The sequence below is a fragment of the Podarcis liolepis genome (assembly GCF_965112155.1).
Source record: "Podarcis liolepis genome assembly, chromosome: 2".
Classification (NCBI taxonomy): Eukaryota; Metazoa; Chordata; class Lepidosauria; order Squamata; family Lacertidae; genus Podarcis; species Podarcis liolepis.
This window is the reverse complement of record NC_139555.1, coordinates 128588404-128610523: the sequence shown is the minus strand read 5'-3', so window position 1 is coordinate 128610523 and position 22120 is coordinate 128588404. Positions and strand designations below refer to the sequence as shown.

Sequence of the window (22120 nt, the reverse complement as noted above, 5' to 3'; positions counted from 1 at the left end):
ACAGGTTGGGAGAGACTCAGCAGCGGAGGAGGGAACCAGCAGGGGGAGACGAGGTGATCCGAGGGAAAGTAAGCAGGAGGGATGGCTCAGGGAGACTTCCAGCGAGGGTAGTGGGGAGGTTTCAGGACCTCCTGTAGGGACACCCACTCCTCGCCGGAAACTGTCACGCAGAGAGTCCAGAAGACGTGTTTCCGTTAAGGAGCTTTTATGTTGGAAGAGATTTCGAAAGCAACCACTTTTGGAATCTGCCAGCGACTGATGGAGCCATGTTTAAGGGGCTCCTTTACAGACAGAGGTTTGCGGACTTGAGCAAACTCTGAGGGATTTGGATTTTACGCACAAGCAGCTCATCATCCCATCATAGATACTAAGTGGTCTTTAGCTGTAATGCTATAAGGGAATATGAGAAAATGGCTATTAATAGGTAAAAAAAATATATTCTTATAATATTTAAAAATTAAAGATTAAGATGAATAAAGAGGGGAGGGATTTGCTGAAATAATAATTTGAAGTGGAATGCATGGAAGGAAGGCGTGAGGAGGTCCGGGAAATAAGCAAATGAAAAATATGTTATGACAGAATTGGTTTTTTTAACTATTTTTACTTTGCATTTTTCTTTTTTGTATTTTTGTCTTTTCTTTTTTACTCTGTAATTTTTCTTTTTTGTATTTTTGTCTTCTCTTTTTTTACTTTGTAATTTCTTGAAAATCTTAATTAATATCTTTCAAAAAAAAAAATTAAGACACATGTAATGTATTTTAACTGACTGATATTTTCCCAAACCAAAGAATCTTCTGTAAGAGACCACACTGTGGGATAGATTTCACAGTTAATACTTGTTTGGTTCCTCTACAATCCAAGCTTGCTCCCCCCGGGGCCCTAAGGGAAGCTTACAAAGATCAAAGATTCACCTTCACTTTTATAAATCCATATATGACAAAAGTCCATGCAAGCTGATGTGGTTTCCTGTGTGAAATATTCCAAAGTTGTAATCTGTCGGTTGTCTGCAGCCCCCTTTGAGAGGGACCCCATTTTCAACCCCGTATAAATTATTTGGTGGGCAATGAATGAATCTTTTCCCACATTCCAAACACTAAGACGTTTTCTCTCTTGTATGGATTCTTTGATGGGAATTGAGATCACCACTCTGACGAAAGCTCTTTCCACATTCCAAGCACTGATAGGGTTTCTCCCCTGTATGAATTCTTTGATGAGAAGTGAGAGAGTAGCTCTGACTGAAGCTCTTTCCACATTCCAAGCACTGATAGGGTTTTTCCCCTGTATGAATTCTTTGATGGGAAGTGAGATTTGCACTGTAACTGAAGCTTTTCCCACACTCCAAGCACTGATAGGGTTTCTCCCCTGTATGAATTCTTTGGTGGGAAGAGAGTTCACCACTCACACGAAAGCTCTTCCCACATTCGAAGCACTGATAGGGTTTCTCCCCTGTATGAATTCTTTGGTGGGAAGAGAGTTCAACACTCACACGAAAGCTCTTCCCACATTCGAAGCACTGATAGGGTTTCTCCCCTGTATGAATTCTTTGATGAGAAGTGAGATGACCCTTTCGATTGAAGCTCTTTCCACATTCCAAGCACTGATATTGTTTCTCCCCTGTATGAATTCTTTGGTGGGAAGTGAGACTGGTGCTATGACTGAAACATTTTCCACATTCCAAGCACTGATAGGGTTTCTCCCCTGTATGAATTTGTTGATGAGAAGTGAGGGTGGCGCTATGACTGAAGCATTTTCCACATTCCAAGCACTGATAGGGTTTCTCCCCTGTATGAATTCTTTGATGAGAAGTGAGATGACCCTTTCGATTGAAGCTCTTTCCACATTCTAAGCACTGATAGGGTTTCTCCCCTGTATGAATTCTTTGGTGGGAAGTGAGTTCACCACTCACACGAAAGCTCTTCCCACATTCGAAGCACTGATAGGGTTTCTCCCCTGTATGAATTCTTTGGTGGGAAGTGAGATCACCACTCACACGAAAGCTCTTCCCACATTCGAAGCACTGATAGGGTTTCTCCCCTGTATGAATTCTTTGGTGGGAAGTGAGTTCACCACTCACACGAAAGCTCTTTCCACATTCCAAGCACTGATAGGGTTTCTCCCCTGTATGAATTCTTTGATGCACAGTGAAATTATTCTTTCGATTGAAGCTCTTCCCACATTCCAAGCACTGATACGATTTCTCCCTACTCTGTGTTATTTCGTGTGAAGTGAGGCTATTCCTTCGAATGAAGCTCTTTCTTTGATGGGAGTTGGACTGGGAGCTCTGACGGATGTTCTCTCCACACTCTGAATATTTATATGACTTCTCCGCTATGTGGATTCTGTTGTGCTCCCCCTTGTTCTTCCCTTCTAAGTCATCACCATCTGCAATGAAGAGAGATGCTAATTAGAGTCTCAGGAGGAAATGGGAGCTCCAGATTATTGAACAATGTTAATGAATGCTTGTGACAGAGGAAGATCTGAAGAGAATGAGATGTGAGGCCGTCCTATAGGTTTCACTTTCTTAGTTGGCTGGTATTAACTGAGATATTGCTTGGCTTTTATCTGGGATGGATTTTGTTCTGGCTCAATCATGGAATCCACTCCATCTGCAATCACAACATGTTATGATCCAACAGGGAGCCTTACCAAGAGAGTCCACGATCCCACAATTCTCCTCCTTGACCTCTTTATGCTGAGCTCTCTGGTCAGGATCCAGCAACATCCACACCTTGTCTGTGAAACAAACAGCAACATCTTCACCTGAACACTCCCCATCAGAAGTTCTTTCAATCTGGTTGGTCAAAATTTAAATTGACAGATGGCAATATATACAACTTAGAAGTACAGTGGTGCCTCGCAAGACGAAATTAATTGGTTCCGCAAGTTTTTTCTTCTTGCGAGTTTTTTGTCTTGCGAAGCACGGTTTCCCATAGGAATGCATTGAAAATCAATTAATGCGTTCCTAGGGAAACCGCTTGCCAGGGTGAAGTGCGGAGAAGGGCTTTTCTCCCCACTGCAAGCCTTCAGGACAGGTACGGGAACAGAGGGGAAGGCGCGCAGCGCTTTCCCTCTGTTCCCGGGGCTTGCGTGGGAGGAGGGTTTTTCCTCCCCACCACCAACATTCAGAACAGCATTCTGAATGTTGGCGGTGGGAAGGAAAACCCTCCTCCCACCCCAAGTCTTCAGGAAAGCTATCGGAAGCTGGGCGGCGGGCGGAGGCATCCCCCCCCCCGCGCGGCATCGGAGCTTCGTTCCGATGCCGCGCGAGGGGGAGGAGGCGTTCCCCCTCCGCCCGGCATCGGAGCTTCGTTCCGATGCCGCGCGGGGGGGAGGAGGCGTCCCCCCCCCGCCCGGCATCGGAGCTTCGTTCCGATGCCGCGGGGGGGAGGAGGCGGCCCCCCCGCCCGGCATCGGAGCTTCGTTCCAATGCCGGGCGGCGGGAGGAGGTCCGAGGACAGTGGGGAAGACGCGCTGCGCTTCCCCGCTGTCCCGGAGATTTCCCTATGGGCTGTCGTCTTGCGAAGCAAGCCCATAGGGAAATTCGTTTTGCGAAGCGCCTCCAAAACGGAAAACCCTTTCGTCTAGCGGGTTTTCCGTCTTGCGAGGCGTTCGTCTTGCGGGGTACCACTGTATATTCAACTCAGATCAAAAGAAAGGATTTGCAAAAGAAGATTCAAAATTTAAAGTCACAGTGATTTACTGGACTGGGAATTGATGGAGGAAGAAGTGAAAGAAACGATGATTAAATGGTCTCAGGATCTCGGACATACTATCTAGAGCAATGGGAGAAACTTTGGCGAGAGGATATACGATTTACTGCCTCATATACAATTAAATAACATTTTGTAAAGATGTTCTATAGGTGGTACTTAACGCCAGTTAAGCTGGCAAAGATATACAAATTGAAATCCAACCTCTGTTGGAGATGTGGTGGTAAAATAGGAACAACAATACATATGTGGTGGAGGTGTGAGGAAATTAAGAAATTTGGGATAGTAGTACATGAAGAACTAAAGAAGATGTTGAAAATATCAATAACAAAGAAACCAGAGATATCTCCTTGGATTGATAGATGAAGAGATACCACGGGGGGGGGGGAGAATTTTTCTATATGCAAGTACTGTGAGGAGAATCAGAACTTACAGGGTTAAACAGTTCTGTGTGACGTCTCACATTCTGAGGTTTGGTTTTGTTCACATACGGGAATCTTTCTTTGCGTGTGAATTACTTTCGTTTTTAGCTGTCGAGCCGAGGAGATGTCCGCTCGATCTCTGTGTTGATTTATGATGTTTTTCTGTACTATGATTAAAGACTTCTTAGATGAGCAAGAAGCCTGCGTGCAGCCTTGGATTTATCACCCACCCAAGGCACGACCGCTGCTGCGAAACTCGGCTTGGAGCCAGGAAGATAGCTTAAAGCTCACAGTTGGCACAGAGAGTTGGCACAGGAAAGTGTGGCGGACGCCATTACATTCCACAAGTACAGCTGCTAGAATAGTGATTGCTGCTCGGTGGAAGTCACAAACTATACCCACAAAGGAGGAATGGATTTGTAAACTAAATGAATATTTAATTCGGGCAAAATTAACTGCTATAAGAAGAAATGGATCCAAACTACAAGAAAGAAGATTCCACCTAAACATTAGGAAGAACGGACTTCCGGGTTAGCGCGAACGGCTAATGGCGGATTCCCTCCGAGCTCCGGAGGGAATCGGCTCCGCAGGATCAGGGTCTTACCGCTGCGGCGACGCGGGGACCCCTAAAAATCACAGGCAGAGGAGCCTGTGAACCTGGTGACTCGGCGGGCACCATTTGCGTCCCCCCAACCTGCGAAAGAGCCTTTTTAAAGGCTCCGGAACGGGGGACTGGGTGAGTGGCGCGGTGCTGTGAGTCGACTGCTTCTCCTGCGGAGTGAAGCCGCGCTGCCATGGCCGGAGAGCGCTGACTTTTTCCTGTGAATTGGACTCTAAAACTACAACCCGTGAGTAGAATGGAACTGGATTTGGAAAAATTTTACTTTGAATTAGGCACGATCGGGGAAGACGTAAGCAGGAAGTCAGTCTCCCCGTCCTGTAAACAATCTGAAGCAAGGACCTACTAACTAAGGCTGAGAGAATTTTTTTCTCATCTATTGGGTTAAAGTTATTAATTTCACGACTTGGCATGATAAGAACTTTACCGGAGGATAAGAGCTAATTTTGGGAGCTGAAGTTTCGCCTCCCCCCGGACCCGGGAGTGATCTGCGAGAATGCCTGGTGAAAAGGTATTGAAGATTTTGACAGCTGTCAAAATAGCTGTTGTCAGGGGTTTAGGAGCAGAGGCACGGGCAAGGGAGGAAACAGAGAGCGAAGGGGAGGAGGCAGAAGAAAAGATGAGTGATGACGACGACCCGAGATCTCCTAGTCTTTCCAGTGAATCAGAGGATTCACAGAAAGGAGCACCAGTGGCCAGGGCAAGGGGGGAGTCTAGGGGGGCACCCCAGGAAGATAGAGCCAGAGGGGACTCAGAGGGGAGCAGCTGGAAATCGGGACCAGCGTCACCGCCAGGAAGCAGGGAAGAGGAAAGGAGCCAGGGGGGAAGCGCTGGCAGCTCACCACAGGAGGGAGGGCATGAGTCAGGAGTGGCCACACCTCCATCGGGGAGCGAAGAAACGGTTAAGAGGAAAGTGGAAGGTTGGGCGCGCGCGCCAAGTTCAAATGCAGAGGAAGGCGGCGCAGTAAGCAGCCCCGAAAGGGAACCAGGTCCTAAAGCCCGGCGCAAGGAGGCAGGAGGGTCCGGGTCAGCGTCAGAAGAATCCCGGAAGGAAGAAGCCCCGGGGGGTAGAGGGACCCAGAGGAGGACAGTCAGGCGGAAAAGGTGGAGCAAGGCTAGGATATTAAGTTGGTGCACACGGGGCGGAGACTCAGACGGAGCTTCGCCGATCTAGCTACTAGACGTAGAGTTGCGCGCAGCAGCGTGAGAATGGAAACTGTAATTCAATAAAGACTTTTACTTAATGATCGCTGGCTAGCGTGATCCTCTGTGAGCTAGGATCTTCAAGCAGCTCTGACAGCTGTCAAGACGGAAAAAGAGAACTTTGTTTCTGCTGTTTCTGCTGGCTGTATTTGCTACAATTTGATCATATTTTGTGGGAAATAAGGAGAACTGATACAAATTAACTTGACTTTTGGATTTGAACTGGAAGGAATACTAAGTAACCAAAATCCCTCTAGAGGGGGTTTTGGGACATTACAAGGATGGCTGAAGGAGGAAGAATTCAAGCTGAACTGGACAAAATTTTTGTTCTCTTGGGAAAGATACAAGGCCAAATTGATGTTTTGGCTACAAAGGCTGAAACTCTGGACTTAACAGTAAACAAACCTGTCAGAGACTGCCTTCAGGTCCCAGCTCACAGAGGACCAACGCTAGCCAGTTGAACTGTACAAAAGTCTTTATTGAAGCATAGTTTCCATTTTCAAACCCTAGCGTGCATCTCTACGTCTAGAGCCTAGACCGACGAAGCTCCGTCTGAGTCTCCGCCCCCTGTACACCAGCTTAAGACTCTAGCCTTACTCCACCTTTTCCGTCTCTCCTTCCGCCTCTGGGTCCTACCACCCCCCGGGGTCCCTTCCTTCCTGGACGCTTCGGAAGCGGACCCCTCGGACTCTTCGCCCTCCCTTCGGCGGGCTTTAGGACCTGGCTCCCTATCCGGGCTGCTCATCGCGCCACCCTCTTGTACATTTGAACTTGGCGCGCGCGCGCTGCCTCCGACCTTCCTTTTGACCTTCTCCTCACTCTCTGATGCAGGCGTGGCTAACCCTGACTCATGTCCTTCCGCTGACGGAAAGCTGCCTGATGCCGATGCCTGGGACTCCTCCCCCCTACTGCTCTCCGGTGGGGAAGCTGGTCCCGATTTCCAACTGCTGCTCTCTGAGTCCCCTCTGGCCCCTCCTTTCTGGGGTGTTCCCTCTGGCAACCCCCTAGCTCTGACCACGGGAGCCCCTTTCTGTGAATCCTCCGATTCGCTGGAGAGACTTAGAGACCTCGGGCGGCTATCATCGCTAACTTCTCCCTCGGATTCCTCCCCCTCGGTCTCTAATTCCTCCCTTTCCTGTCCCTCTGCTCCTGAGCCTCTGACATCCATCCCCCCCTCGAAGCCCCCCCTTCCCCCCTCCCCTCCTTCCGGTGTGGGTACTGGGTGCTCCGTCATAGCGGGGGTGAGTGCCGGATACAGTTCGTCCCCCGTGTCGTACATCAAACCGGCTAGGTCTGGCTCGTTCTCCGTGCACTCGTCGACGTCTATCTCCTCTGCTTCCATCTCTCTGCCTCCGTGTTCGAACCCCACGTCCTCCCCCAACACATCCATGTCCGTCTCGCCCCCGTTCCCCTCTGAGGGTGATGCCTGCCAAGGACCCCCCAGCCACTTCCTGTGCCACTGCTCCTCTGGTCGATCGTCCCACCAATAAGAGCGGTCTGAGGCAGACCCCGAGGGTGATCCCTCCGGGGAGTGTGTGTCAGGTGCCGGTTCCTCGTCCGAGGCGAACCTCTGGAATGTGCTGGCTGAAAGTGTGGGTGTGAAGAGCCAGTCGTCGAAATACTCGGCTGGCATGGGCCTGTGTGGGAAGATGGCATGAAATTCTTCCTTGAGCAGCGGCTCCTCCAGGGCATAGTCCGGCACCCAACTGTTGGCACTGGCCGGGGTACCTTCTCTGGCGAGGAGATATTCTACTCCCTCTTCCCCCCATCTCGAGTCTAAAATCTCTGTGACCTCGTTGATGTGCCCCCCTCTTGGCGACCCCCCCTTTCTGGGTCCTTCTCTGAGCGGGTCTGGTGCTGTGCCTTGCTCCTGAAATCTATGAGGTGCTTTGTAGCGCGTAAGCACCGATCTATGGAACACCGGATGCATTCTGGACCCCTCCGGAAGTGCTAACCGGAAGGCCACTGGATTGACCTGTGCCTGGACTTGGTAAGGCCCTAGCTGCTTATGCCCCAGCTTCTTCTTCGCTAACGATCTGGTCGGCACTGCTTGCGCTGCTAACCAGACCCAGTCTCCCACCTGTATGTCTTCCCCAACTCTTCTGTGCCTGTCAGCACAGAAGCTGTTCGTGGACTTCCTGCAACTCTGACGCTAAGGCTTCCGCTGCCTGTGGCTCCCCCTCCCCCACTCTCTCTAAACCCGGGAAGGTTCTGGGATGCCTCCCGTTGTTGGCGAAGAACGGCGTCACCCCCATAGACACGTGCTTCGTATTGTTGTAAGCGAACTCGGCGAGTGGCAGGTAGTCTACCCATGTCGTAGGCTGCTGATTGGCGTAGCATCTCAGGTACTGCTGCATGATGGCGTTGACCCTCTCCGCTTGTCCGTTGGTCTGTGGGTGTCTCGCCGACGCTAGATTGACCTTGACGTTCAGGATGCCCATCAGCTTCTGCCAGAAGTTCGAGATGAACTGTCGCCCCCGGTCGGATAGAATAGACCGTGGTAGACCGTGGACTTTAAATACGTGGTCTATGAACAGTTTGGCGGTCTGTTCTGCCGTGGCCACCTTCGCACACGGAATGAAGTGTGCCAATTTGGTAAACATGTCCACCACCACTAGCACTGCCGTCTTTCCCCTCGAACTGGGCAGATCCGTGACAAAGTCCAGGGCCACCCTCTCCCACGGTTCACACAGTGTCTGCAGCGGTTCCAGCAGTCCCGCCGGCGGTCTGTGAACTGACTTGGCCCTTTGGCAGGTGTCGCACCTTGAGACGTAATCCGCTACTTCCCCCCGCATCTTGGGCCACCAAAAGTCTCTGGCTACTAGTTCTACAGTCTTTTCTTTGCCAAAGTGCCCGGCGGTGGGAGCGTCGTGTAGTTGCTGCAGTACCCTTGCGCGGAGGTCGTCTCCCGGCACGTAGAGTGCCCCCTTGCGGATGAGTAACCCGTCTCGTATCTGGAACTCGTCGTCCTTCGCTGTGCCCTTGTGCACCTCCTCCATCTTGGCTTGTGCGAAGGGGTCCTCCTGCAGCGCGCGACGTACGGCGTCCAGGTCCACGGTTGCCGAAGCGCATGCCCACGCTTCCGGTGCGAAAATGTGCTTGGCCGCCGACGGTGCCGCCTCCTCAAGGTATTGCGGCTTTCTGGACAATGCATCCGCCATCACGTTGTTGTCGCCTGGGATGTACTCTATCTTGAAGTCGAAGTCCGCGAAGAACTCTGCCCATCTAATGTGCCTCTGGTTCAGGAACCTTGCCGTGCGCCAGTACTCCAGATTCTTGTGGTCCGTGTGGACCTGCACTGTGTGTCTGGCTCCGATAAGGAAGTGCCGCCATGCCTTGAACGCTGCATGGATGGCTAGCAACTCCCTGTCCCAGATGGTGTAATTCTGCTCCGACTTGCTGAGCTTCCTCGAGTAAAAGGCGCACGGCCTCCAGTCCCCCTGCTGGTCTTGTTGCAACAGGACGGCTCCCACGGCTCTGTCCGAGGCATCTGTCTCCACCCTCATCGGTCTGCTGGGATTCACATGCAGCAGCTGCTCTTCGGACGCGAAGAGACGCTTGAGTTTCTGAAAGGACTGCTCCGCTTGCTCCGTCCAGATGAATTTCTTCTTCTTGGAGCTGAGCGTGTCGGTGATGGCCGCCGTCTGCACAGCGAACCCCTTGATGAACTTGCGGTAAAAGTTGGCAAAGCCGACAAACCGCTGGACTTCCTTCCGATTGCGTGGGCTTTTCCAGTCCAATACTGCGCGAACCTTGGCGCTGTCCATGGCGAGCCCCTTGTCCGACAGTTTGTAGCCCAGGAAATCCACCTCCGTCATGTCGAACTGGCACTTCTCCAGCTTGGCGTACAGCCTGTGCTCCTTCAGTCTCTGCAGAACTTCCCTGACATCCCTCTCGTGCGCCTCTCGCGATTCCAAAAATATCAGGATGTCGTCCAGGAAGCATACGCGCTTCTTGTAAAGGAGTCCCGCCAACACATGATGCATGAAGGCTTGAAAACAGTGAGAGCCATTTTGTAATCCGAAGGGCATAACTCTGTATTCATAGGTGCCCAGTGGCGTGAACATGGCCGTCTTCCACTCGTCGCCTTCCCGCATGCGAATCAGGTTGTACGCCCCTCGCAGATCCAACTTGGTAAAAACGCGTCCTTTCCTTACCGTCGCGAGCAGGTCGTCTATCTTGGGCATGGGGAAGGCCGAGGGCTTGGTTTTCGAGTTCAAAATTCTATAGTCCACCACCAGTCTTTTTTGGGGCGTGTCCCGCTTCTTCACAAAGAATACTGGGCTGCCCCCCACAGCTTTCGACTCCCGGATGAACCCGCGCTTCAAATTGTGATCTATGAACTCCCTGGGTTCCTGGAGTTCATCCTCAGACATGGAATACAGTTTCCCTGTTGGCAGCGTCGCCCCCGGCAGGAGGTCAATCTTGCAGTCATAGGGTCTGTGAGGAGGTAGCTTGTCCGCCTCCTTCTCGCAGAAAACCTCCAAAAACTCCGCATACTTGAGGGGCACTGCTTGCAGCGTGCCCAAATGTAACTGCGGGTCATCCCCTTCCCCTTCTGGGCTAGGTATAATGCAATGTTCCGCACAGTAGGAGGAGCCAAAAGTCAGTTGGCGTTGGTACCAAGCCAATGCTGGACTGTGCCTGTACAGCCAACTCATGCCCAAAACTACAGGCGTGTCCGACAATTGGGTGACATTGAAGCTGATGACTTCCCGGTGATTCCCAATTTGCATCACCATAGGTGGCGTCTGCTGTACCACCTGCCCCCCCAGCAGTTCCCTGCCATCCACCGTGACAACCTTCAGGGGCAGCGTGGCTGGCAGTAGCGCTATGTTGTGTTGTTGAATGAACTCCAGTCCTATAAAGTCTGCATTACTGCCAGAGTCAATCGTAATAGGCACTTCTAAGGTGAGTCCATTGGGCAGCTGGAGCGATGCGGTGAGCTGCACCACTGGTTTGGGCGGGAGGGGGTCCGTGGGCTGCAAAATCTCTGGGGACTTCTTCACTGACTCGTCTGGCTGGGCCCCAGTGCCTCCGTTTCCAGCCAGACTCCGTCGTTTCCCTGCTGTGGTTCTCTCTGCTGAGTTGCTTCCATTACTGTCACTGAAGCTGCAGTGTGCTTGTGGAGCCTCTGGGGACACTCTTTCGCCATGTGCTGTCCACTGTCACATATATAACACTTCCTGTTCCCTCTAGGCGGCTTCGTTTTGACTGCTCCCGGTGTTAAGGCTCTGGTTGCTGAGTGAGCCCTAGCACCGCCAATCTCCATCGGCTCTTCGCCCCCTCCCTGTGGAGGTGTGGATTGCGCACGCGCTGCATCCCTGGGCAAGAGGGGGGGCACTCTCGCTGGTGTGCGTCCCCAACGCCCTTCTTCTTTGCTCCATGGGCCTTCTTCCAGCCGCACCCCAACCGTTAGCGCTTTCTCAACCACTTGCTGAGTGCTTTTGGGTCTTTCCCCCCTTGCAATCTCATCCTTGATATTTGGGTTCAATCCCTCCCAGAAGAGGTCTCTAACTGGCGGAGAATCCTTATCCCAACCCAGCGCGTTGACCAATGCAAAAAAGCGGGAATGATACTGCCTTACGCTGGCTCTCCCTTGCCGTAGCCCATGTATGTCCTTCCGGGCAATGTCAATGTCTATGTTTGATAAGAAACAGGAATCCATCGCTTTAATGAATGCATCTGCACTTCGGAGCGCTGGATCCTTATCTCTCCACAGATTGCGCAGCCATGCTTTCGCGTCCCCATGCAAATGGGACAAGATAAACCCCACCTTCTCTTGCTCATCTCTAAAGTCTTTCTCCAGCAGTTGCAGCGCAAACAGCACGTCTGCTCGGAAATTGGGGTACTGCTGTAAATTCCCATCAAAATGAGATACAAGGCTGCATCCTCTCTTCCCCAACCCAATCCCCTCGGATCTGGGTCCTGGTGGCCCCTGCCTCGCAAGCACTTCCAACCTGGCTTGAAGATCTTTGCAGGCAGCAGCCGCTTCTTCTTCTCTCTTCCTGGATGCGATTATCTCCGCGCTGAGTTGTGTCACCGCTTCTTGCAGGGAAGCTATTTGCTGTTCAGTAGTCATCTCGCCTGACTCTTGTGAGCTCGCAAAGCACCAGTTTTCTTCCCTCCCTGCTTCGCTCCCGTAGCGACGCTTAAGGCGAAGAAAACTGGTGAAAATGTGAGACGGAGCTTACTGTCAGAGACTGCCTTCAGGTCCCAGCTCACAGAGGACCAACGCTAGCCAGTTGAACTGTACAAAAGTCTTTATTGAAGCATAGTTTCCATTTTCAAACCCTAGCGTGCATCTCTACGTCTAGAGCCTAGACCGACGAAGCTCCGTCTGAGTCTCCGCCCCCTGTACACCAGCTTAAGACTCTAGCCTTACTCCACCTTTTCCGTCTCTCCTTCCGCCTCTGGGTCCTACCACCCCCCGGGGTCCCTTCCTTCCTGGACGCTTCGGAAGCGGACCCCTCGGACTCTTCGCCCTCCCTTCGGCGGGCTTTAGGACCTGGCTCCCTATCCGGGCTGCTCATCGCGCCACCCTCTTGTACATTTGAACTTGGCGCGCGCGCGCTGCCTCCGACCTTCCTTTTGACCTTCTCCTCACTCTCTGATGCAGGCGTGGCTAACCCTGACTCATGTCCTTCCGTTGACGGAAAGCTGCCTGATGCCGATGCCTGGGACTCCTCCCCCCTACTGCTCTCCGGTGGGGAAGCTGGTCCCGATTTCCAACTGCTGCTCTCTGAGTCCCCTCTGGCCCCTCCTTCCTGGGGTGTTCCCTCTGGCAACCCCCTAGCTCTGACCACGGGAGCCCCTTTCTGTGAATCCTCCGATTCGCTGGAGAGACTTAGAGATCTCGGGCGGCTATCATCGCTAACTTCTCCCTCGGATTCCTCCCCCTCGGTCTCTAATTCCTCCCTTTCCTGTCCCTCTGCTCCTGAGCCTCTGACAAAACCTATTGAATTGGATAAGGATCTGACACAGGAAGCCTACGCAGCTGGTAAAGAGAAACCGGAGAGCTTGGAGAATGTGGAGAAAGAGATACACGCTGTCTCCGAGGATAAGGAAGGAGGAGTTGTGATGCTACAGAAGACAGAGGAGGACCAGAGGCCTGACAAGATGGCTATAAAGGGAAATAAGAACTTGATGGTGAAAACTTGGTTTAATTTGGAGACTGAAAGATGGAGGGATCTCCTTATGAGGAGATGTGAAGACCCAAGGATTACAAATTTGATTAAAGTGGAAGTCGGAGCTTTGGGGACATTTGGACTTTAAAGAAGTAAGAAACAAGATCTTGGCTCCACTCCTAAGTATGGAGCTCTGGCTGGAAGAAACATGGACCCCATTGGGCTTGAACTTCTCCGAGAGCTGATGTTTAACATCAAAGACTACCAAAAAAACCGGCAGAGAGGAATTGAGAGAGATTTAAGGGCCTCGGACGTGAGGTCTCTAGGCTGATAGTAAACTGATTGTTATGTGTTGGGGATTGAAACCGGGAAAAGGGGGGATGGAGTTTGGGAATCCAAAGGCTATACAATTATAACTTGTTTTTGTTTTTACTTTGTTTTGCTTTTTGTATGAAAAGTGGGGAAATCGTGGAAGGGAAATTAGGCCGACTTTAGAATAAGGTGTCAACAATAAGAAAAAATAAAAAAAAATCCTTCCAGTGGCACCTTAAAGACCAACTAAGTTAGTTCTTGGTATGAGCTTTCGTGTGCATGCACACTTCTTCAGAAAGAAAGATATAATTAATAATTAAGACATATGTATTGATGTATAAATATTGTTGTTTATAAGGTAAGATTGGTATTTCTATTTTTTCTTAAAAAAAAGAGGAACTAAATATAAAAAGGTCATAAATTAGGGATAAGAACTTGTTGAGCCGACATTGAACTAGAATACAAGGGGGGAGGTGTGGGGAAGTCAGGGAAATAAGTTATAGAAAATAAGGCTTGTGATGAAAATTGGTGTGTTTTGTAGTGTTTGTTTTTCTTTTTTTTTTGCATGTCTGTCTTTTTGTCTTTATGTGTATTTTAAATTTTTCAATAAATATCTTATTTTAAAAAAAAACATTAGGAAGAACTTCCTGACAGTAAGAGCTGTTCGACAGTGGAATTTGCTGCCAAGGAGTGTGGTGGAGTCTCCTTCTTTGGAGGTCTTTAAGCAGAGGCTTGACAACCAAGTGGAAATGTTTTGATTACAAGCCTGGTAGATGAAGGGAACGCAGTGGATGTAGCCTACCTTGATTTCAGCAAGGCATTTGACAAGGTGCCCCATGATATTCTTGTAAAGAAGCTGGTAAAATGCGGTCTTGACTATGCTACCACTCAGTGGATTTGTAACTGGCTGACTGACCGAACCCAAAGGGTGCTCATCAATGGTTCCTCTTCATCCTGGAGAAGAGTGACTAGTGGGGTGCCACAGGGTTCTGTCTTGGGCCCGGTCTTATTCAACATCTTTATCAACGACTTGGATGATGGACTCAAGGGCATCCTGATCAAATTTGCAGATGACACCAAACTGGGAGGGGTGGCTAACACCCCAGAGGACAGGATCACACTTCAAAACGACCTTGACAGATTAGAGAACTGGGCAAAAACAGACAAGATGAATTTTAACAGGGAGAAATGTAAAGTATTGCACTTGGGCAAAAAAAATGAGAGGCACAAATACAAGATGGGGGACACCTGGCTTGAGAGCAGTACATGTGAAAAGGATCTAGGAGTCTTGGTTGACCACAAACTTGACATGAGCCAACAGTGTGACGTGGCAGCTAAAAAAGCCAATGCAATTCTGGGCTGCATCAATAGGAGTATAGCATCTAGATCAAGGGAAGTAATAGTGCCACTGTATTCTGCTCTGGTCAGACCTCACCTGGAGTACTGTGTCCAGTTCTGGGCACCACAATTCAAGAAGGACACTGACAAACTGGAACGTGTCCAGAGGAGGGTAACCAAAATGGTCAAAGGCCTGGAAACGATGCCTTATGAGGAACGGCTAAGGGAGCTGGGCATGTTTAGCCTGGAGAAGAGGAGGTTAAGGGGTGATATGATAGCCATGTTCAAATATATAAAAGGATGTCATATAGAGGAGGGAGAAAAGTTGTTTTCTGCTGCTCCAGAGAAGCGGACACGGAGCAATGGATCCAAACTAGAAGAAAGAAGATTCTACCTAAACATTAGGAAGAACTTCCTGACAGTAAGAGCTGTTTGACAGTGGAATTTGCTGCCAAGGAGTGTGGTGGAGTCTCCTCCTTTGGAGGTCTTTAAGCAGAGGCTTGACAACCATATGTCAGGAGTGCTCTGATGGTGTTTCCTGCTTGGCAGGGGGTTGGACTCGATGGCACTTGTGGTCTCTTCCAACTCTATGATTCTATGATGAATATATGGCAAAATATTGCTCAAGGAAAGATACGCTAACATGCCTAGATTAAAATGTGAAGTACTGGATGGAAGAAAAATTAGTAAGGAAAGATAATAAGAATATGAAGATGATTTGAGAAGGTTGTAGAATGCAAAGATTATTGTAAATTGCATAATGTGGAGGAAATCCAGTGGGGGCAGAGGGAAGTGGGAGGAGGGAGAAAAGGATAATAGGATGGATTGAGGAAATAGAAATGTAAATGTATGGGGGGATGGGAAGGAAATTGTGTTGGCTTTGGTACATCTGTATTGTAAAGTAATATGTGAAAACCAATAAAAATAATAATAATTAAAAAAAATTAAAACAGGAAAATATTTAAATTTATATGTAAATCTCTTTCTTCACTTTGAACCCCGCCTCCCATTTTTATGATAAGACCAACTCTGAATTGTTTCATTGGTAACAGAAGAGGAAAAATGACTATTACTCACTTAATCTAAGCACAACGGCCACAAGAGCTCCAGTCTAGGCATTTGGCTCTGCGATGTTGAATGTTCTCTGTGCTCTCCTGTTTCCCCTTTTTTTGTTTCAGCTGAAAGCAATTCATGGACCCAGGACTCATACACTGACCACTAACGATGAACTATGTGTTATAGATACTCCTGCAAATTTATTCTGCTATGTTTGAGACATACAGGCTCAGCCTACAAATTTGTATCGTCTATTATTCCTATCTTCCTTGTTTTATAAAGTTAATAAAAGTTATACAAAAAGAAGAGGAAAAGGCAACACACGGAGGCCCCATCTGAGTTCACACTGCACAGCAGGGTCAGGTTCCTTTAAGGAGTCCAGTGCTGCGCGATGGATCAGTGAGTTGTCAGACATTGGTAGGGCATTCAGATCACAGAACTGGTTTTAGACCTTTTGAGCTGCCAACACATCGCGTTGGCCGGGGAGCTGTGATCTATTCCTAGCTGAAATTGCCTGCAGAGGACAAAGGAGCAGGCAGGCAGGCAGGCAGGTGGGGGAGCCCGAAAAGGTGCTCCCCTTCTCCATCTCCATCCGCCTGCCTGCCTCCCCCCACCCCCAAGCTGAGCAAGCCCCAATTCCTCTCTGGCTCCATCCATCCAGGTCCCCATCTCCACTCCCCTGACACTCACCAGATCTCTCGGAGGTCCCTGGGAGGGAGCGCTCAGAGGTTGTGGGGAGGGATGCAGGAGACAGCCGGACCAGGTCAACCGTCCATCTTCCCCCTTCCATTCTCGCTAGCTTTGCAGGATCCGTCTCACTCATCCTTCCTGAGGAGTCGAGGAGCCAAAAGAAGCTGCAGGGTCCTGGGAGAGAGGAAGAAGCAAAGGGAGCCTCAGAGGCCCTGCAGGGATTCTCCTGCCCTAGATATTCTCTTGCCCCTGGAGAAGCACAAATGGGGCAGCCCCTTCCCAACAGAAGCCCATTTCTAAACCTCTCCATTGGTTTCAATTTCCTCTGTTTGCTCCTCACCCCACTTCGTAAGGCTGACACGTTCTGCACAGTAATGACCTGAGAGCAGATCCCATTGTACTCAGTGGGGCTTATGGACAGAACTTGGTGCAAAAACCAGTCACCTTCCTGTCCCCAAGCCTGAAAACTGCAACCCCAGAGCATGGGCAGAAAATAGCAGAGTAGCTATTACAGTGGCACCTCAGGTTAAGTACTTAATGCGTTCCAGAGGTCCGTACTTAACCTGAAACTGTTCTTAACCTGAAGCACCACTTTAGCTAATGGGGCCTCCTGCTGCCACTGTGCCACTGGAGCACAATTTCTGTTCTCACCCTGAAGCAAAGTTCTTAACCTGAAGCACTATTTCTGGGTTCACGGAGTCTGTAACCTGAAGCGTATGGAACCCGAGGTACCACTGTACATGTGCTGTAGGTGCCTGCATGCTGGGTTCTTTGTATGCAGAGCCCAGTTCACAATCTTTGAGCTCTCTCATTGCAAGCCAGGCAGGTGTTGTGGCCATATTTGCCTCTTGCATGGGGACCAAATCTTCGGGGAAGCTTTTCATCTCCAATTGGTAGGAAAGAGGGTTCATTAACCTGTTGGTGGGGGGAGGTGGCTTTTCAGCCCATCAATTCAACTCACGCTGGAATATCTGGTGGGCTGGATCTGGAGCACAAAGGGTCAAGTTCTACTTGCATGAGCCCTTGTGTTCCTTCTTCAAACTCATTAGGCAGGAACGTCAGAGGTCAAATCTGGAGAATATTTCATTCTGGGCTTCTTGTGGCAGAGCACAGAAGGCATGTAATCCATTCTTTTCAGTTCTGTCAGTAAGGTCATTCCCCAGATTCCTGAAGTGCAAGCACCCAAGGGTCTTTTGGTTAGGGGGTTCCTTGGGGTCTAGGTCAGCTGGCTAGTCAGGATTGTCACCTCCAGAGTATATGTCAACTAAAGGACAATAGTCTGCCTTGGATTGAGGACTTTTTGGAGGTGTTGCTGAATGTGGAAGCAGAGGAGCTGGTGATGCCACATTTCGGAATAATCTTGAGACTGATACACCACTCCTCCTTAGATATTCTCTGTGCTTAGACACCATCTTCACAAACTTTACGCTCCTCTTGTGACAAGATTTCCAAAGGATTAGGGTAGCTTGAGAGAAGTAGCTTATTTTGAGACAGCACCCATTTCCAATTCCTTTTTATGAAAACCCTCTCCCTAGTTGGTTTGGTTTTGGCTTCTGACAGGACATCAGACCATTTGATAACCTTGCATATCGTTTCATATTGATATAGGGATCTGGTGTGCAGATTCCAGTACAGTGGTACCTCAGGTTACATACGCTTCAGTTACATACGCTTCAGCTGACAGACTCCGCTAACCTAGAAATAGTACCTCGAGTTAAGAACTTTGCTTCAGGATGAGAACAGGAATCGTGCTCTGGTGGTGTGGCGGCAGCAGGAGGCCCCACTAGCTAAAGTGGCGCTTCAGGTTAAGAACAGTTTCAGGTTAAGAACGGACATCTGAGAACGAATTAGTGTTCTGTCTGGACCCAGAGCACGAGCTACTCTTAAGTAAGTTAAAGAGTATTTTTAAGTCAACTTTTTAATATTGCACTATTTTTAAAATTTTTAACATTTTTGCTCTTCTTTGTACTTTTAGACCTCCTTTTGCCATGTGGACGAATTAAACCTCCCTTATTGATCTATTTTTAATGGTAGGGAAAGAAATATTGTTGTATTATCTGGTGCCACAGACTCTGCTAGATTTTATTCAGAAGGTTTTACAAGTACCTATCAGGATGATAATAACTTTATTACAGTCAGCCAAATATGATTTTATGTGTTCCATGTCCTCTGTTAGTACTACAAGCCACCCAGTGACTGATAATCCCTCTTTGCTCCCAGAAGTTTGGGAGTAGCAGTCTTTTCTACTTGCTTTAATTTTGAATTTTTCTTTCAGATTAGTTCCTCTACCTGTTTAGCCTGGATTTGGCCTTGAGTCGCTTGAGCTCCTGGTCTCAGTGCCAGAGATGACTTAGCAGTTGAGCTGGCTGGGCCCAAAACCTCTTTCTGCTCATCCTTAGAGCTGCTGAGAGATCCTATAAGGTCAGTAATAGGATCTGGCTCCTGCTGTTTCTTAGCCACCTCTTCATTTTCCTTATTCATGTAAAATGGAGTAATTTTTGCTTGTGCTTTCTTCAGAAAAGCTCTCTTTGGAGGAGGGTCTGTGGCACTTGGGGAGAGAACATGCATTTTGTAACTACTCTGGGTCAACACTGTCTTTCCCCTTAATTCCTCATCAAGTTTCCTGATATCTTTAATAATAATAATAATACTACCCTGAGGAAGAAATAGAGCCTGAAATGATTGAACAATGCAAATGAATGTTTGTGAAAGAGGAAGAAGGGAAGGGAGTTACTGCCTTTTTTGGCTGAAGGAGCGTCTCCACCCCCATCGTTCTACCCGGACACTGAGGTCCAGCTCTGAGGGCCTTCTGGCGGTTCCCTCACTGCGAGAAGCCAAGTTACAGGGAACCAGGCAGAGGGCCTTCTCGGTAGTGGCGCCTTCCCTGTGGAACACCCTCCCACCAGATGTCAAAGAGAACAACAACTACCAGGCTTTTAGAAGACATCTGAAGGCAGCCCCGTTTCGGGAAGCTTTTAATGTTTGATGAATTATAATATTTTAATATTCTTTTGGAAGCCGCCCAGAGTGGCTGGGGAAGCCCAGCCAGATGGGCGGGGTATAAATAATAAATTATTATTATTATTATTATTATTATTATTATTATTATTATTATTATTATTATTGGCTGGTATTATCTAACTTATTTATGGGACCCAGAGATTCAAAAAGCCTGGCTCGTTCCAGGAATGGATTTAATTTGGCTCAGTCGTGGAATCCGCTCCATCTCCAAGCTCAGTCATTTCTTTGCTCAACCAAAAACAGACAGATGGTGAAAGGGAAAAAGAGAATTAGACAGGATGTACCTCCATGTCCTTAATATCTCTGAAGCCTACATGGAAGAAGGCCTGGGCAGCTCAGAGCAGCCTCATCCTGGTTGGAAAAGGCAGGACTGGTGGAAGAATATTCCCAGACAGAACAGGAGATGCATGTCCTATGGAGAGTTGTGGGTGTGTTAACATCTCAGGTGCTGCAGGTGGCGCTATTGGGCTCCCTCAAAATAGAGGAGGTTTGTCCTTCAGAGATCTGTATGGAATTTCAAAACTGATCTTATGATCCAGCAGGGAGCCTTACCAGAGAGGCCACGATCCCAGGATTCTCCTCCTTGACTTCCTTCTGCAGAGCTCTCTGGTCAGGATCCAGCAAAGCCCAGTCCTCCTCTGTGAAAGGAACAGCTACGTCTTCAAAGCACACTGGACCCTGAGGGGAAAAGGGAGAAGAAAGATGATCTTCTAAACATTGCTCTGTTCTTTTCTGTAACAATTTTCTTGTGTATTTAAATGATGGGTTTTAATATTTGTGTAAGTGGGGCAATTCCATAAAACAATAATTTTATTATCTATGCGGCACTCATCTTCAAGTAAATCTTTGCAAGCATTCCCATTTTCCAGATGGAAGGACCTCCTCTCCCTTCATCTGGTGGGGTGGACCCTCCCAATGCCCTCAAGCCAACTTCAAGGGGCACCAGGAGGGGGAGGGGAGGGAATGGTTGGTTGGCTGGCATCCGTCTGTCTTAGGAGACCATGGAAGAGTGTGTCTTTGGGAGTGAGATCCAGTTGTTGGAAGGTAACAGCGCCAGCCGTGGGTGTGGAGAGCGACAGGGGAGAGACATAAACAACTACCTGACATTCAGAAGACATCTTAAGGCAGCCCTGCTCAGGGAAGTTTTAAATGTATGACATCATAGTGTATTTTTCGTTTCTGTGGAAGCCGCCCAGAGTGGCTTGGGGAAACCCGGCCAGATGGGCGGGGTACAAATAAATAATAATAATAATAATAATAAGAAGAAGAAGAAGAAGAAGAAGAAGAAGAAGTTGTTGTTGCATCTGGGACACAGGAAGTGGTCTGGAGATGCAGAGGGGCTTTTCTTCTCCCTGTCCCCCCCCCCCCCACGTGGGAATGCTCCATTCTGGCTGCAGCCTCTGGTCACAAAGGTGACTTTTCCCTCCCTCTGAAGGGGGTTTATTTCCTTGAGCCAAAGCCCCCCCCCCAAAAGGAAGGCAGCATCTGGATCCCACCAGGCATGATCTGAGCTGCATATTTCCTGCGAAGTGGCCCCTCCCTGGCTTGGCAGAGAGGACAAAGGAGGACCCTCTGCTCCCTGACTTGGGGGTCTCCCCCCCCCAGGCATGATCTGAGCAGGGACCCCCACGCCCCCTCCCTGCCCCCCCGGGACCCCCTTCTCCCCATTGCACTCTCGGGGGGAAGAGAGAGGAGACTCACCCGAGTCCAGGAGGGGCTTTTGCAAAGGAGAGAGAAGAAAGCAGGGAGGGAGGGGGAGGGGGGAATTTAGCCATGGAGGACCTTCACCCCCTTCACTTCCTGTCCTCTCTAGGAATCCAGCTCTGCTCCTCTTAACCCTTGCCAGCCCAGCCCTCCCTCTCCCCTCTGCCCCACGGAGCCCCCTCGGAGCCCCACTCCGCGCCAGGGAGACGGGGCTTCCCCAGGAGTCTCCGCCTGCTCCAAGCAGCCTCCTCGAGAGGAAGAGGAAGCCCAGATCCCCCCCCCCGAGGGAGAGACGTCTTCCCTCCAGCCCCCCATCTTCCCGGGGGCAGCCCCACTGAATTGGGGGGCCAAGCTGGGGTCCGGAGACAGGCGCCTCCTTCCCTTGGACTTGGAGGCTCTGGAGTCAGACTTGGGGGGCCCCTTCCCTCCGCCCCCCAGGGGGTCCCCTCAGCCCTCCTTCTTGGGGGTCTCCCTCCTCTCCCCCACACCCAGGGGGTCCCCTCAGCCCTCCTTCTTGGGGGTCTCCCTCCGCCCCCCACACCCAGGGGTCCCCTCAGCCCTCCTTCTTGGGGGTCTCCCTCCGCTCCCCCCTCAGTCCGCCCCCCACACCCAGGGGGTCCCCTCAGCCCTCCTTCTTGGGGGTCTCCCTCCACTCCCCCCTCTCAGTCCGCCCCCCACACCCAGGGGGTCCCCTCAGCCCTCCTTCTTGGGGGTCTCCCTCCGCTCCCCCCTCAGTCCGCCCCCCACACCCAGGGGGTCCCCTCAGCCCTCCTTCTTGGGGGTCTCCCTCCGCTCCCCCCTCAGTCCGCCCCCCACACCCAGGGGGTCCCCTCAGCCCTCCTTCTTGGGGGTCTCCCTTCCCTCCCCCCTCAGTCCGCCCCCCACACCCAGGGGGTCCCCTCAGCCCTCCTTCTTGGG

General features: G+C 50.1%; 3 protein-coding genes across 4 annotated transcripts in view; all 3 read right to left on the bottom strand.

Moving 5' to 3' along the window:
• LOC310702297 (uncharacterized protein) overlaps positions 1-22120 on the bottom strand; it is a 636573-nt gene that overhangs the window by 207758 nt on the left and 406695 nt on the right. The window lies entirely within an intron of this gene.
• The window catches only part of LOC310702288 (uncharacterized protein), a 165169-nt gene that overhangs the window by 120491 nt on the left and 22558 nt on the right, over positions 1-22120 (bottom strand). For both annotated transcript variants that reach the window (XM_083493694.1, XM_083493695.1), the window contains exon 3: positions 16478-16651. In XM_083493694.1, coding sequence (XP_083349820.1) covers positions 16478-16651 — 174 coding nt within the window. The remainder of the gene's footprint in view (positions 1-16477; positions 16652-22120) is intronic.
• Positions 820-21436, bottom strand: LOC310702303 (uncharacterized protein). Its single transcript, XM_083493732.1, has 4 exons — positions 21200-21436; positions 20051-20176; positions 2647-2733; positions 820-2382 (listed from the first exon to the last, which is right to left on the bottom strand). The coding sequence occupies exons 3-4, from the start codon at positions 2720-2722 to the stop codon at positions 1094-1096; spliced, it is 1365 nt and encodes a 454-aa protein (XP_083349858.1). The 5' UTR covers positions 2723-2733; positions 20051-20176; positions 21200-21436; the 3' UTR covers positions 820-1093.

Bases quoted from the DNA above. Each gene is read 5' to 3' on its own strand.
- LOC310702303 (XM_083493732.1), bottom strand. From the start codon at position 2,722: ATGTTGCTGGATCCTGACCAGAGAGCTCAGCATAAAGAGGTCAAGGAG. The intron at 2,383-2,646 runs GTAAGGCTCCCT...TCTTCATTGCAG, and splicing joins TGGGATCGTGGACTCTCTTG to ATGGTGATGACTTAGAAGGG.